Source organism: Poeciliopsis prolifica, unplaced genomic scaffold (assembly GCF_027474105.1).
Source record: "Poeciliopsis prolifica strain line A6 unplaced genomic scaffold, Auburn_PproV2 SCAFFOLD006, whole genome shotgun sequence".
NCBI classification, from domain to species: domain Eukaryota; kingdom Metazoa; phylum Chordata; class Actinopteri; order Cyprinodontiformes; family Poeciliidae; genus Poeciliopsis; species Poeciliopsis prolifica.
Window position 1 is genome coordinate 2,613,840 of NW_026562381.1, and position 15,752 is coordinate 2,629,591.

The 15,752-nt window shown below is 36.2% G+C and overlaps 1 protein-coding gene across 3 annotated transcripts in view; it reads left to right on the forward strand.

Annotated features, from left to right (window-relative positions):
* LOC129360393 (dystrophin-related protein 2-like) overlaps positions 1 to 15,752 on the forward strand; it is a 74,833-nt gene that overhangs the window by 14,925 nt on the left and 44,156 nt on the right. For all 3 annotated transcript variants that reach the window (XR_008606037.1, XM_055030569.1, XM_055030570.1), the window contains exons 5-9: positions 26 to 172; positions 6,314 to 6,392; positions 11,187 to 11,247; positions 14,931 to 14,992; positions 15,484 to 15,558. Coding sequence is in view for 2 of the 3 variants with exons in the window: in XM_055030569.1 (XP_054886544.1) it covers positions 26 to 172; positions 6,314 to 6,392; positions 11,187 to 11,247; positions 14,931 to 14,992; positions 15,484 to 15,558 (424 nt within the window). In the remaining variant the exon portion in view is untranslated. The remainder of the gene's footprint in view (positions 1 to 25; positions 173 to 6,313; positions 6,393 to 11,186; positions 11,248 to 14,930; positions 14,993 to 15,483; positions 15,559 to 15,752) is intronic.

Consider the following 15,752-nt stretch of genomic DNA (forward strand, 5'->3'; position numbering starts at 1 on the left):
TTTTGTTCTCTTTTGGCTCCTGCAGTTGTTCAAGGAGGAACTCTCGCAGGTGAAGGAGGGCATGAAGCAGGTCAATGAGTTGGCCCACCAGCTGGCAATCTCTGATGTCCATTTGTCGATGGAGAACGCCCGGGCCCTGGAGCATCTCAACAGCAGATGGAAAGTGCTTCAGGTAGAGTTCATTGGCAAGTTTGATGCTACCAGCAGCACGTTTTCCTGCAGGATGTGCAGGTGTAATATCAGCCTCTGTCTGCCTTTCAGAATCTCAGACTTTCAACTCTTTCTCTAAATGTTAACTCTGTGAGAGGAATTCACAATGCAGCCCATTTTTGAAAATCTTTTGCATGTTCTTTTCTTTTTATGCTCTTTAAAGAAATTTGCACCATTTTTTTTGTATCAGTTCAGCTGGGGAAGAACTGATCGAAATAGAACAAAAGAACATTTCCCTCATTGAGATTATGATTTTTCTAACTAAAAAATATAGATTTTATGAAAGACAAGATTCTTTCTTAGATTTATTCAAAGATAAATAACGTTATTAAGAAATAAAAAAAAGTTTCTTTAGCTTCAGTTGCAGAATGCTGGATACATTTTCTGTCAAAATTACCATCTGATTTCAGCAGACAGTATTTTTCAAAGCTTGCAGAACTTAAAAACTCTGATCTGAGAATCCAGCTCTACTTGCTATGGCCGTAATGTACAGATAAACACAACAGCAGACTTTCTGCTACATGCATGCATAACAGCTAATCTATAGTTCTGGAAAAGAATGGAGAGCCCCCTGCACTGAACCCCACTGAAAACCTCCTGGTTATTCCACCAAATATTAACTTCTGAACTCTTCTTGAGTTAAAACATTAGTATTGTTGTTTCTAAATAAATATGAGCTTGTTTTCTTTGCATTATTTGAGGTTTGAAAGCACTGCATCTTTTTTTTATTTTGACTATTTCTCATTTTCTGCTAATAAATACAAAATTTTTGCTTGGAACTTCGGAAACATGTTGTCAGTAGTTCATAGAATAAAAGAGCAATGTTAATTTTTCTCAAACACACACCCATAAAGAGTAAAATCAGAGAAACTACCATATTTTCTGGACTATATCAGCAGAAGAACTGCCTTTACAAGTTGTTTGTTTTTCTTGAACAAAGTTAAACTTTTCAACCAAAGGAGAAACATCATCAGTACTATAATCAGATGAAGGGATAGACTTTGAAACACAAACTGTGTAAATATTATTACTCTTCATTTCAAATTCAATCATTAATTCTGTTGTAAAATGTTTTACTTTCTACCTCTTTTGCTAATTGCATGTTTTCTACTTGCTAAGATTTTTTCATTTGAATGTCAACTTCAAATGAAAAAGAGACAAAAAGAAAATCTTTTTTTTAATGTGATACTACTGTCTGCTTTTAGCATCAGGTTTTCCCTCTTGAACTGCACAGCATGTCATAACTTTGACTAATTTTTTGCACTTTGCACATATCTTTAATACTTCATGTTGCTGAGTGCTTCTGCTTTGGGGACCACAGTCGAGCTACGCGATAGTAATATTAACAGGCTGTTAAAAGCATGCATGGACTCTCTTTTAAGTCCTGCTTTGATAAAGATGAATTGAACTTTAGGAATTTCCATATAAAAATCTTCCTTTAGAGATTTGATTGGATTTTCAAGGTGAAAATTCAATCGCTTTTCTTTGTCAAAATCGAAAATGTTTTAGTTTTTAAAATCATACAGTTTTGTAGTGTTGCTACTGAGAGCGTAGATCTATTTTTGACAACAGATCATAAAATGCAAAAAATGTTAAAACAACAAAGTTGCAGCAGGGTGATACATGTCATAAAGCAGAAATAATCTAAAGGTGACTCTCCAGAATACCTAAGAGGAGCGATAAAAATTGATGTTTGCAGTAGAACTGTTTGCTTGAACGTGCACTTACAAATTGAGGGCAATACTCCATTGAATCTGAGGCACTTACCCTTAAAGCCTTTAAAACATTGAAGTGAACTTCCCCTCCACTCCCTGCTGAGCGGATTGGATGGATGCACTAGCAGGGAAATCTGCAGCGTTTTCAAGCATCAGCTGCATCCACTGTCAGCAGACTGTCTCTGCTCCTCCAAACACAATAAAACCCTCTCACCTTTCACCTGCTGTTAAAACATCCTGAAACGTTAGATAACCTTGATTAAATTATTCTTCACAGACTGAAATGTCAGCCAGTGCTTTTTTACTCTCTCTGCCTCTCTTTTCAGATAATAATCATTTAGAACCACTTGGAAAGTTTGTAGAAATTAATATCCCACCTCCCACTTTGCATCCTGACTTTCTTCAGCTTTCAAAGAGTTTTGGTAGCTCAAATTTGCCCATGTTTGATTTGCAACCCTTACAAATAAATCGACGTACTTATGTTCTGTAAGAAAGTCTTGGTCCACATGTTGAAAAAAACCCCTCCAGAACAGTTTCTCTGTCCTTTTTGGTTCAGATTCAAAAATCTTCGCAGCTGAACCATTAACATTTTGTAGAGACTCAGGGACTGTAGAGACTGCCTGAAGATGTCTTCATCACCTTTCAGCATTTCCTTAAAAAGTCCTTTGAGGCTGACATTTGTAGAGCTACAAAAATAGAACAAATTGAAAGTCTAATCCATTCATTCTCCATTTCCCTTTAAAGGAAAAAGACCTTTGAAACAGGTTGGCCCCTTCTTGCTTTTCTTCTCAGGTGATCTGTGTGCCTCAAGATAAAACCCTTTATAGCTTTTATTATTATGGTAAAAATGCTGTCTTGGATCTATATTTCCCAGCAGTTATGTATTTTTTTTTTCAAAACTTTCCATCGTTTTTTATCCCTTCTAAGATATAAACAGAAACTTTCCATTGGAAGGAAAGAAAGAAAAACTAATCCAAACTATTTGGACTATTTCTGAGTCATTTCCATGGGGTAATAAAGTCATTTGATAGTTTTGATTGTCTTTTTGTGTTGGTAATCTGGTTAATAAAGGTTAGTTTTCATGTGCAGTTCCATCTCACCCTTACACAAGCAAACATAAAAATGCAGTGAATAAATTGATTTTCAGTCAATTTTCTGCACCAAGGACTTCAGAACATATTGACACGTTTTTCCTGAGGCTCTTAAACTGTGTACCGTACTTTCCGGACTATTAGCCGCACCTGAATATAAGCCGCAGAAGCTAAATTGCATGATTTGTACATATACAAGCCGCACCGGACTATAAGCCGCAGGTTTTTTATGTTTAATTACGATATGGTTCGTGCACAGAGGGGATTGCTGGGAAAGAGGCAACTGTTTGGGGAAGCGCCTATTTATTAACATTTCAAAACAAGTTGCATATTTGCATACATTAACTGTTACAATTTAGTGCAATAGTAGCTCCCATTTATAAACATTTGAACAAACAAGTTGCATATTTGCATAACGTTATCAACCATTTAGTGCAATAGTAGCTACAGAAGGTACAGAACATATAAAGCTACAACAACAAATAAAGTGCCTGTGACATGACAGTAAGTCTAAATTGCAGTAACACGGCTGCTTAAAATATACGGTTATCAGCCTACCAGAAAAGTTATTACCGTAACCCTCTTCTTCATCTTTGGTGAAGTACACGGCTGTAACCAGAAAAGTTCCCGTGCGCGCAGCTACTTGTGTGTTGAAGCAAATGTGACGTCAACATGGTGGATGGTAAATTCCATGGATTTAGGTATCCCCCTAGTGGCCGTTAGCTGCAATAATCCATAGATAAGCCGCACTGTTATATAAGCCACAGGGTCAAAAAATGGGGAAAAAGTCGCGGCTTATAGTCCGAAAATTACGGTATATATTTGGAATTTTACATTGACATTGGTGATTCCTGGGTGCTTTTGCTTATTGCGATGAAAACCAAATAATACATTTTCCCATGTTCCCTATGCGGCTCCGTAAAATTGTAATTGAATTTAAGGTGTTCCCCCCCAAAAATGTTACACTTATAATTCTAAAAACACCTTGGAAATAAACACAGAAATAAATAAGCAGCTTGCTAAAGCAAATAGGATTACCCAGAAATAAAAAAGAAAAACTTTCTCAACGTTTTTGAGAAATGTTTCTCAACGTCAGGGAATTGGTGCGCTGCAGTCATAAAGGGATTGAGACCATCAGTAAAGATACTCAGGTATACTGTGACATTTGTTGATGCTCTGCTGGTTCCATCGGGTCCAATAAAAGATTCCTAACCCCATTACTAGTAAACTGAACCCCTGATACCATGCAGTATGACGGCTCACCTTTGACCTTAGCAAGGCAGTTTCATCCAGCTAATTGCCTTCTGTTTTTTTCTGCTTTTCTAACCCTGAGCGTAAAAGATGGCTCAAGGTGAAAATCTCTGTGGATTAAAAGTTTCTGAAATAGTGAGACGAGATCATCGGGCGCAAACAAAGTCACCTAAATCATCTTCTTTCTTCAGTTTGAACTTCAGCCAATCACCTTCAGCACGGCTAGATGCTGCCATTTCATTGGCTGAGTCATATTTATGTTAAATAATTAGCATTTTTGTTCCAGGTTGACTAGTAATCCTTTCTAGATCCATTTTTCCGTTCATTGTTTGCTAACAATCTGACCTACTTCCAGATGTGGGTAGAGTACCCAAAAAATACTCAAAAGTATTCATGTAAAAGTAGCGATACTTCAACATATTTGTATGCAGGTTTTTACTCAGGTAAGATTTCAAAGTATCCATCTAAGAAATTACTCAAGTACTGAGTAACTGATCAACCTATCAATCATTTAATATTTAAAAAGTTCAACATCAGATGGACCAAAATATGAAAGTGAAAACAAAATAGAAATGTGGCTCTTTAACTAGGTGAGGGATTTTTTCTCTTGAATATTATGAAGTAATTATTAGGTTTAAATTGCAACATTAAGTTAAAACTCACAATTTCAAATTAATTAGCTTAAAAACTATGTTTAGACAATTTAAATCAACTTCATGAATTTTAATTTCTGTGTTAAAACCAAAAGAATTTTCTTGCTGACATAAATTTAATTTTTTTTTTCAGTTAAACCACCTCCAAAAGAGTTACAACGCAGTTGAATCTTAAAAATACCAAATATATCAGAATTAAAACAAAAGCAAATATGATCCCAAACACATATTAACCACAAATTGTTATTTAAAACACAGGCTTCAGCTGATATTTATCTCAAAAAGATTTTCTTTTCCTCTACTCTTCCACTACTCTATGCGCTCCTAGGCCTGGCTCTTCATTTAATACAAAACCAACAAAAGTCCCAAAAAAAAGTCTTAAAATGATTCAAAAAAGTCTGAATGTATGGACTTGAGGTGGAAGAAATTTGATAGTGTTGTACAATATATTTCCAGTGGCAGCAGAATGAAGTCATTTTTCTCTTTGGTCAGTTCTGTTCTAATTGAGATATTAAATGTTTAATTGCTGCACCAGATTGATCACTATTAATTATGGTTTTTATTGCACTAGTGGAAGTCCTTGTCCAAATTTGTTTGCTAATATTTGCCGTTCACGGATAATTTAGTCATTTGTCTTCCTTATGCCTGGCTAAATTGCCTGTAAAGCAAATAGATTGTAGAACACAGCAAAGTTGGCAGTAACATCTCCCGGGCGCAACGACGGTGCTCTCCATTAGTCTAAAACAATTTAATTCAAGCTCTAGATTTTATTTTTGAATTTCTAGGTCTAATAGATGTTCACTGAAATCAGGTTCTTAGTTTTTAAGAGCATTGTCTATTTAATCTTTATCTTTTTCTCCTTCTATCTTTGTCTGGCTCGTCACTTCACAGTGAGTGGATTTACCTCCCATTGTTTGAGGAGGCTGACATGGATTCATGTGCCAAATCCAATACTTTTCATTTAAACTGGGATTAGACAGGCTAAATCTCATTTGGTGGGAAACCTACCAAATATTAAAGTTTTTTTTTTTTTTTAACTATGTCAAGCTTAATTCCGTCAACTCAGTCTCCGTAGTTATTGACGCAACATTTAACGCTTTCTCTCTGCAGCTCTCCACCACACGACTCTGCTGTCTGCTGTACTTTTCACATAACAAATACTTTTCTAATCTCTGTCTTCATTTTCTACCTGCTGCTTTCAGGAGCTGGAGAAAAAAAATCCCAAACAAATAAAACCCCAGCTAATTTTACATTCAGCAGTTGGCTAATAGAGACGAAGCAAGTAGCCTGTGTGCGTGTTTGTTTTCCAATTGTGGAGGCTTGTGATAGGGAGTGCAGAGCAGCAGGAGTGTCTTTGATTTAACTTTGTGTGTGTCTTTGTGTTTGTCCTCAGGGCTCCATTGAGGAGCGGCTGAAGCAGCTCCAGGATGCACACAGAGACTTTGGCCCTGGATCGCAGCACTTCCTCTCCAGTAAGGGTCCTCCTCTGCTATTTGAAGTTGGTGCCTTGTGTTGCAACAATCTGTGGCGTGCTGTGCCAAGGCACCACCTCAAAGAAAGTGGAAGCATGTATGTGTGTGGAGAGGAGGGAAGGGGTTAATACAATTAGAAGCTGCTCAGTGTGTGTGTGCATTTGGGTTAGAGGTGGAGCTGGGGAGCTTTGTTCATCTGCCGCACGTGGGCCTAATTTGATCAGAGATGCACATTTATAAATTCTGTCTCTTCTTCTACCTGCTGTTCTGCAGAGGATGAGGAGAGGCAGCAGGTTGTCTAAAAGTGATTTAAATTGAAAATCAAATGTGAAAGCTCGGTTTTGTGCGAAACACGGAAGTTTAAAAAATGTTTTTGCAAAAAGGTTTTTCAGACTCTGATTTCTGACAGACAATGATAGAGTGCTGTGGCTGAATAAATAAAAAAAATATATGTAATATTTATATATTTCATTTGAGTATTTACATCCTTTGCTGTCATTATTTTTAATGCCTTATCGCGTAAACGAGCTTATTCATGCGTGATTTTCATTTAATTTCTTGTTTAATGGAAACTTCTGAGTTGTGAAGTGGTGTTTTTTCAACTTTAGTTGAATATAGACAAAGATTTGTGCATATTTATAATGAAAATGTAGCTCTTAGGATGTTAGAAGTAACAAACAAAGGCGTGTAAACCAGCCTGTACCAACATTACTTTAGTCTATAAGAAGAAGACAGAAGGTTTAATGCATCAAAATGCACCAACATAACCCACCACTCAATTCTGCCTGATGAGTGGAGGAGCAACAACATGAGGCAGCATGTGAACGAGGCAAAGAAGTTATTCAGAAGGTTAAAAGGGTTTCCAATAAACAGGACGTTAGCGATGAAGGATGCTGATGTGTCTCCGTCCCAGGAGAGTCACAAATCATCTTTTTATGTTCCTAACTGACAGAAAGGTCAAATTTGACTTCTGTCTTTGGCTTAGACAATGGTTTGGTTTCCAGCAGTCCTCCAGACCTCCACCGCTACTATTCTGCAACTTTGAGATGAATCCCTCCTCCAGAACACATAAATCAACTGAATGGCTCGTTAGCAGGGCTGAGTGGCTGCTGATGAGGGAATTCAGCTCTTTGATTCAGGTGAGTTGGAGCAGGGAGCATCTGAAAGTTACAGGACAGAAACGTTCAAGGACTGGATGCATCTCTGAGTTAAAGTCTTGATTTTATAAATGTTTCAATATTTTACTGATCGAATCAGTAAATTATTATTATCAGTAGATTAAATCTGTAACTTGGGAGAAATATAAAGTGTTGACTCAGTCATCTATGGCCTCTTTTTGCAGATACAAATGTCTTTGTATCTGCAATTAATCAATTAAAAGTTTTATAATTTCCATTCTAATGAGTAATACTTTTGTTTACAGAGACATTATAATTGATTTGATTTATTGTGGTTGTATGCAGGTTTTAATTTCAGTTGTATTTATTGTTTTTGGTTGTTTAGTTTTATTTTGGATATTTACGATATCATCGTTAGTGCAGTGTTCTTCAGAAAATTAAAGTTTATTGTTCTTTGAGAGGGCGAACTTGCATTATAATGCCATTATTAATACATTAATTGAAAATGGTCTCAAACATATATAACAATATAATTGGTTATTTCAATAGTTACTGGGACAGTCTATCATCCATCAGCATTTGTTCTTGTGAAAGGCAATACATAAATATTAAAACTATAAAATCAGAAATGCTAAACTGTCTTTGCAGCAGCAGGAATAATTTTTCCTGAGCTGTTGTAAGTAAGAACTATTAGTTTGTTTTATAAATTTTAATTTTGAACCTTTATGTTAACACTATGCTAATCATATTTTACCTTTCAAACAAGCTCAAGTCATGTTTCTACTGGATTATTTGGAAATGTTTGCTGTTCGCTAAAGCAATAATGTCTCTACTGAACACATTTTTGCTTGTCTCATTTATAAAGAATTTGTTTTTCTTTAAACTTTGAACTAATAAATTATTGGCGATTATTCAAATTATTAACATCTGAGTAAAAATATTGACTGTTCTTACAAGTCATTCTGTAAAGCTGGTTACTCTGTCAAGGCAAGGTCAGTGTTGAAAACTTGACTGTGAAAAAAAACTTCTGCACCTTTAATGTATGGAGACACTGCTGAAAGCCTCTGGTTTACATAACCATTGTAACCATTGTTGCACTGTTTGTGCAACAATACAAAGAGTTTATACCTTCTGAATGTCTTTCAACCTTCAGTCTGTTTTATTGTTTTATTTATGTGAAAGACCGACACAGTGTCTTTCACAAAATACATTGTGAAAGACATGATGTCTTTCACAAGTGTTAGGAAAATAATAGAAGTTCTTATGAATAAAGTAAAAAAAACCAAAAACATTCTTCACATTGCATTTATGTTCAGTTCCCTCTGTAAAAGCACCTCTTACTGGATTTACAGCTGCTAGTTTTTAGGAGAGAATAAAATCTAAGTCATCATACTAGATGCAGAGTCTCTCAGTAATGTTCAGGTTTTGCTGTAAAGTCTCCGCAGATTTAACTTGGTCTGTCTAACGTACCATATTTTCCAGGCTAAAAGGCACACTTAAAAAGCCTTTAATTTTATAAAAGTAATCCGGACCCCTTCTATATTGTTCTGGAGTAAAACATTACCACTAATTAGTACAGACTGTTTCTGGTTGTGCTTACTGACCCCGAAGCGATTTTGGGTCGGAAGGTTTTACTTACACTGCGGCTGGAGAGTGACACGTCCTGTGCTTTGACTGACTGTTTTGTTTTGCTTAATCCTCTTTATATACTCTTAGTGCCGCCACCACCATGTGTCAGTAGAGGTTCAATTTTTTTACATATCGTTTGTGTCAAACTGCAAGCAAGATTATGACTTTCTTCCAACAGCAGCTTTCTTATTACAAAGGTCAGAGTTATGAACCTTATAACAAATAGTTATCCTGTTGAAAGATAATCGTACTGCGACGTACTAGGGTCATACTAGGGTCATACTATGGAAATAAAAACGATGTAATCACAAGAATAAAGCTACAATATTATGAGAGTAAAGTAAAAGTCAAACTCTATTTGTTCAATTCATTATTTGTGAAATGACACAAGGAATCAAATTATGTTTCTCACCATCTGGAAAACTAATAACTTAGACATCAGATAATAAATAAGAACACACAAGCTTGCAAGATTATGTTTTTACTCTTGCAATATAGTAACTTTATTTTAAAAGTAGACTGCTATCATATTTTTACACCTTTATTATTGTAATATTATGACTATTCTTGTAATTGTTTGTTTGTTTTATTATATTTTCTTATTACGGCCCTAGTTCTCCATCATATATTCCAAACCAAGCTGAAAAAGTGTGAAACACTTTGAGTTTATCTGAACCAGAGCATCTGCTAGGAGCATCCCAGCTGACCTTCACCATGATCTGACCTGCCAGACTGGAGTTCATTAAAAGCTTTGCTTTTTTTGCAGCTACTTTGCAGGAAATTTCATGTTGATATAAGATTTACAAAATGTTGTAAGGATTCCAGGAAATTAATTTAAAAAGAGAAAAGTTTAAAAATGACAAGCTTATCCAGTCTGTGAATGAACAGAATCCTGAATAATAGTAACCGGTTCTAAAAGGAAATGGTCAGGATATATTTTGGAAAGTTTATCCTTTTTAGAGCTAAACGGGAAATGAACTTCAAATCTGTCAGTGTTTACATAAATGACTTATAAACTTGGAGCTGCCTGGTTTTATTTATTCACTTGCCAATACATGTGTCCCTCACAGAGCTCTGGTATCAAAAACATCAAAACACTTTCTATAAAGAAATAATCTGCCAGTAGTTTCACACCGATATCAACAAATTATTGACTTTTAACCAATACCTTGCTTAAAAGTTGTCTATAAGTAATCATTTTGAATTATTTCAGGTGTACTAAGATATTGTCACACGAAACTAGAACAAAATATTTGATAATATTTTGTTATTTTGCCTTTAATAGTAGCACTTTCTATGAAGGGGTGTGCATAAAACTGATATGACAGAACTAATGTTGTAAATAAGAAGGAGCCTTCATGAATGTCCTCATAAAATGTCATTCAGTAAAGATTTACACTAATGATCCAAAGTTGCACTAAAAGTTTCATTAAATGCTATTAAAAGTGTCAATTTTGCATTATTCTCTAAATAAATACACTTTTAATGTGGAGTTGTACTAAACGTTGCACTTAAAGTGTCTTTATTTACTCTTTATGACAACAGCGGTAAACATTCATGAAGACTCCTTACGACAGGTGTTGTCAATCAGACCCGTTCAGATAAAGTGTTATCCAGGTAATTAACTTATACCTGTCCATAATGCTCTTCCTTTATCTATTCAGACCTTTACAGAAATACATTACCTCTGGTTTTACATCCTTAAGGTTAAAAACCCCAAAAAGCAGTTTGATTGTCCACATTTTGATTTTCCTAATCCAAACATTGGCTTTGTACAAGTGAACGAGGAAATTCTCCAGGGATCCTCTTTCACGACTCCCTGATCTATGACTGGACGCTAAACAAGCCGGCTCTCTGTGAGAACCTCGTTACACAATGAACTCGTTTCTCTGGCTTCACTGCGCCTGTTGTACAGGGCAGCAGCTCCGTTAGCAAAGGTCTGAATGGACACTGTGTCCAGACACGCTGTCAGGCGCACTGAGCACAGTTCATGCATGATGAGACCGCTCTCAAATTGATTTGCACCCCCGTCTCTCTGTTTGCCCAGGTTCAGTCCAGGTACCATGGGAGCGTGCCATCTCCCCAAACAAAGTGCCCTACTACATTAAGTAAGTGTTTGTGTTGTCCAGGTGAATGCACTTTTTCATGCCACGTTAAATGACTCTGTTAGATGATAATTTTAGTGCCAGATTCAGTGAAAAAACAAACAGAAATTGGTGTAATGATTTTTCTAATATTATGCAATTGATTTCCTCACATGCGTGTAGAAATGAGCTTTTCTTTGTTGATTAATTCTTCAGCCTCCTTGGTGATTTTGTGGAGATCAATAGACAATTTATTACAGTTCTGTTCACACATACAAGCCCCAGTTAGGTTTATAATTTATTCTGATAAAGTCTGGGCAGAGCTGGGTTGTAACTAGTTACATTTACACAATTACAGTTACCTGAATAACCTTTTTGAAAAACATGTATTTTCAGGAGCATTTTTACTACAAAGTACTCTTTTCTTTCCTTGAGTAATTTTATTATGAAGTAATTAAGTTAAATTTCTCTTACTTGAGTAATTTCTTGGATGGCCACTTTTTATTTTTACTTCATTAAACATATATTGAAGTAGTGATACTCTTTCTTGAGAACAATTTTGTGTACTTTGTCCACCTCTGATTGTAAAGATAAAAAAATCTGCGCGTATTTATGTAATTCACACAGCAATCGAACCAGCAATAAAAAAATCAGGATGCAACAGCGACAAAGTCAAATTTAAATTTATCACCAGAAATTTCATCTTGATTAGCTCTCTGCCAATTAATTGTTTGCCTGTGGAAATGACTAAGCCATGATCCCGATGTCGTCTTATTGGGGAATCACAAGAAAACGTTGTAGAACGACAACTTGTCAGTAAGATGTGACCTGCAGCAGAACCACCTGCTTTGAGCGAGTTAGAGGGCAGGAAGCACTGACAGACGAGCACAGAGGCGCTGCCCGAGGTGGACTTTCCATAGAGACAGACAGAAGTTAATATAGCAATAATATCCTGTTTAAAGTTCAGTGTGGATCAGTGTGTTTCAATACACATTGAAACAGTTTTTCTGTCAAAATGAATTAGACTTTCCCTGATTATCTGTATAAAGGCTCTGGAAATATGACAGATTCAATATATAAAACATAAATATGCTGAAGCAGAAGTTTCTTGTCTTTCTCTTGGTGTTACTGTAAATATTATTCAAATTTATTCAGTACTAGCCAATCAGAAAACAAAAAAGCTTTACCATCTGCAGGTGTTTTTTGCTTTGACGAAAGGTCATTGTCCAATCGATGTAAAAGATTTTTCTGCATCTCGTTAGTCAGGATCTCCGCTAGTTTCAGTGGACATTTAGACCCATGTTCCCATGCTGCTTTCAAAGCTGCAGGTGGACTTTAATTTTCAAGTTAAACCACCTTCAAATGTTTTACATTGTGGAGCAAACTTTCAAAAATCACTGAGTTCCTTTCAATTTAGACTAAAAACCTTTTTAAAGTAGCTTTTGTAACATAATAAATAAAATATAAAGCAACATTTTGACGTGTAAATGACGGCCCTTTGACATTTTAATGTTTCAGTTGCTGATTTTTATGTGTTTTTATAATGCCTTGTTGCTGAAATGTGCTACACAAATAAAATTTGATTTTGATGTCAAAAAGAAGATGCAGAAGAGACCTGGGATGAATACTTTTTCACATAACTGCATCTTTATTGAACTTTTAGTAGCACACATATTTGCTGAAATTTTCAAAGATCTCACCATAGTTTAAACGTTTATTGGTAAGTAGAAAAATAATGATTGTGATTGAGCAGAAACTACTGAGTTCTGTTTTTGCAAAGCACTCATTTATTTATCAGCTCATCTGATCGATACTACTTATCCTCATAGAAAGACTTTTTTTTAAAATAAATGAATTGTGTCGTAAATGTGTAATAGGTACATTTAGGCAGGTCTTTGAACAAAATCTGTTCATTTGCAACTGAACAAACATTTATGGGCTTAGTTCCTCTGTAGACTTGCAGTATTTATCTTGTTAATCATCTGCAACACAACCTTATTGGTCTTTGTTTAGCCTGCCAGTCAGTGCTTTATGGACTGTATTCCTATTCCGGTGGGGATGGGAGATGTATAGCATCTGAGTAGCTCTCTACTCGGCAGTAATCAATGAGCGCTTGTGCAGGTAGAATGATGATTCCAGCCCTGAGAGGCCCATGTTTCCTGGCAGACTTCCTGCTGTGGGGTTTCTCATTTATTCTGCTGCTCTTGTTCTTTTATTGGATCCATTTTGTAGATGATACATTTCCTGGATGTTCCCTTCAGAGGAAACTGCAGCCCAGAGTTTTGTTTTTTCTCGCAAAGACAGATATGAGTTGGATCGTGTTATATTTATAAGAGCAGCAGAGCAGTCATGTGTTGTAACTCTGATGTCTGAACATGAATCCCTTCATTATGTTTGACTCGTGTCTGGACTTTTCAGGCCTAAAATTTCTTGGCATGTTATTCAAAAAAGATTCACAAGTTACTTTTAACCATAAAACTGTGCAAACTGAAAGTAGGAAAATACATTTGCTTAAAGCTGCAGTATGTAACTTTTAAAGAAAAAGTATAGATGTTTTTTGTACATATTTATTGAAGCTGTCACTGTCATGATAGTATTTTATGCTCCTACCTTCTCCCAGTGCTCCCAGTGTTAACTAGAAACAATCAATCAGAATATGGAGGCGGATCTTAGAGCTGTCAGTCACTACAGTATGTGGCGCTGCTCTTTCTGAACTCTTCCTGAGTAAAACATTTGTATTGTTGTTTCTGAACAAATATGAACTTGTTTTCTTTAAAGTACTGCATCTTTTTTTTGATAAAAAAGTATCCCAATATGTTAAAAATGTGTCATCTTTTTTTGACATACTTTATGCAAATTATGTTTTATTGGCATAAAATAAAATTCCTCATTTTATGCAAATACAACATTTTTGCTTGACATGTCAGTGACATGTCAGTAGTTCATAGAATAAAAGAACAATTTTCATTCAACTAAATCATATAGCTATGAAAAGTAAAAATTTGTGAAACTGATCACTCTAAGTGATCGCTTCATTTTTTTCAATGGAAACACTTTTTTGCTTTGCATGAGTCACATGACCAAAAGCCGGATGTTACTACTGGCGAAAACAGCAAAGAAGAAGAAAACAAGAAGTAGGAAGTGGGTTATGGATTTTTTTATTTAATGTGCAGGTGGCTTCACCAGAGATCCCACAGCATCGCACAGTTCATAAAAGGTTTTGTCATTCGAATGTGTTGAATCCATAACTCTTTTGTAAAATCACCAAAATGCCACAAATGTAGACGGTTTCAAGAATAGGGAGTTTGTCGCTCCGCTGCCTGAAGATGGTTGATGATGAATGTTAGCTGCTGAAATATGATTATATCTCATGTAAATGTTTACATCCGTCACCTCCATAATTTTTAATGACTGATTGTATTAACAAGTCATTCACATGTGATTTTAATTTTCTTTCTTATTTAAAGGAAACACCACAGTTGCCAAATTGTGCTTTTTTTGACGTTAGCAGAATATAGACAAAGATTTGAGCACATTTGTAGTGGAAACGTAGCTACTATGTTCTGCTTTTCAGATCCCCCCCCTCTCTCATTTTTATTCTCACTCCTTTTGTGAGTTCCGCTTTGATCAGTGAGGTCGAAAAGAAAATGTTCTTCCATTTGTCCTTGCTACGTGAATCTATTTGCCTTTGTTATTTTCTCTTTCAGCCATCAGGCCCAGACAACATGCTGGGACCATCCAAAGATGACAGAGCTGTACCAGGCGCTGGGTGAGTGAAGAGACGAGCCGTCTTCACGCTCGTTCGTCTGAGACCTGGTCGGCCTGCAGAATTGCCCCCAAGTTTGGGTTTGGGCTGTTAAGGCCTTATCTCCCAGCTCATTAAGCGACCGCAACTCAATCACCTTGGGGGCTACATTTCTACTGTCATTAACCTATGAGGCCCAATTTGCCAGCGCTGTGATTGCTTCCCGCTTAGCCTCTAATTAATTGTGATTAAACGACATGATGCGCCTCATGGTTAATCTCGTCTGACACGGGGAGTTTGCAGGAATAGATACGCACACCGTCGCAGCTGGAACTGCATGTATACCAAAAAATGAGTGTGGCTAATGTTTCTATTACAATAAAGTGACTTCTGCAGCATGGTGATAAACAAACGGGACAGATTTGGGATGCATTATTCCTTGGTTGCAGGGTGGAATGGATTAGTTCTTCCTCTCATCTCTTTAATCTCTCTATATCTCTTTTTCCTTCCACCAGCGGATCTAAACAACATCAAGTTCTCTGCATACAGAACAGCTATGAAGCTTCGACGGGTTCAGAAGTCTCTGAGATGTATGTTTGGTATTTTGCTGGTGTATTCTCTGTCTGTCTGATTGCTTAAGTGATATTTTGTTATCCTGCACCAGCAGTAATTCACTGTGACGCGCTCTCTGTGATACACCGATTAGCTGTGGCACATTTGTTTAGTCAGCGATCAAAAGCATCATGGCTCCCACCACTTTGCCTGGAAACAGTTGAAAAATAAC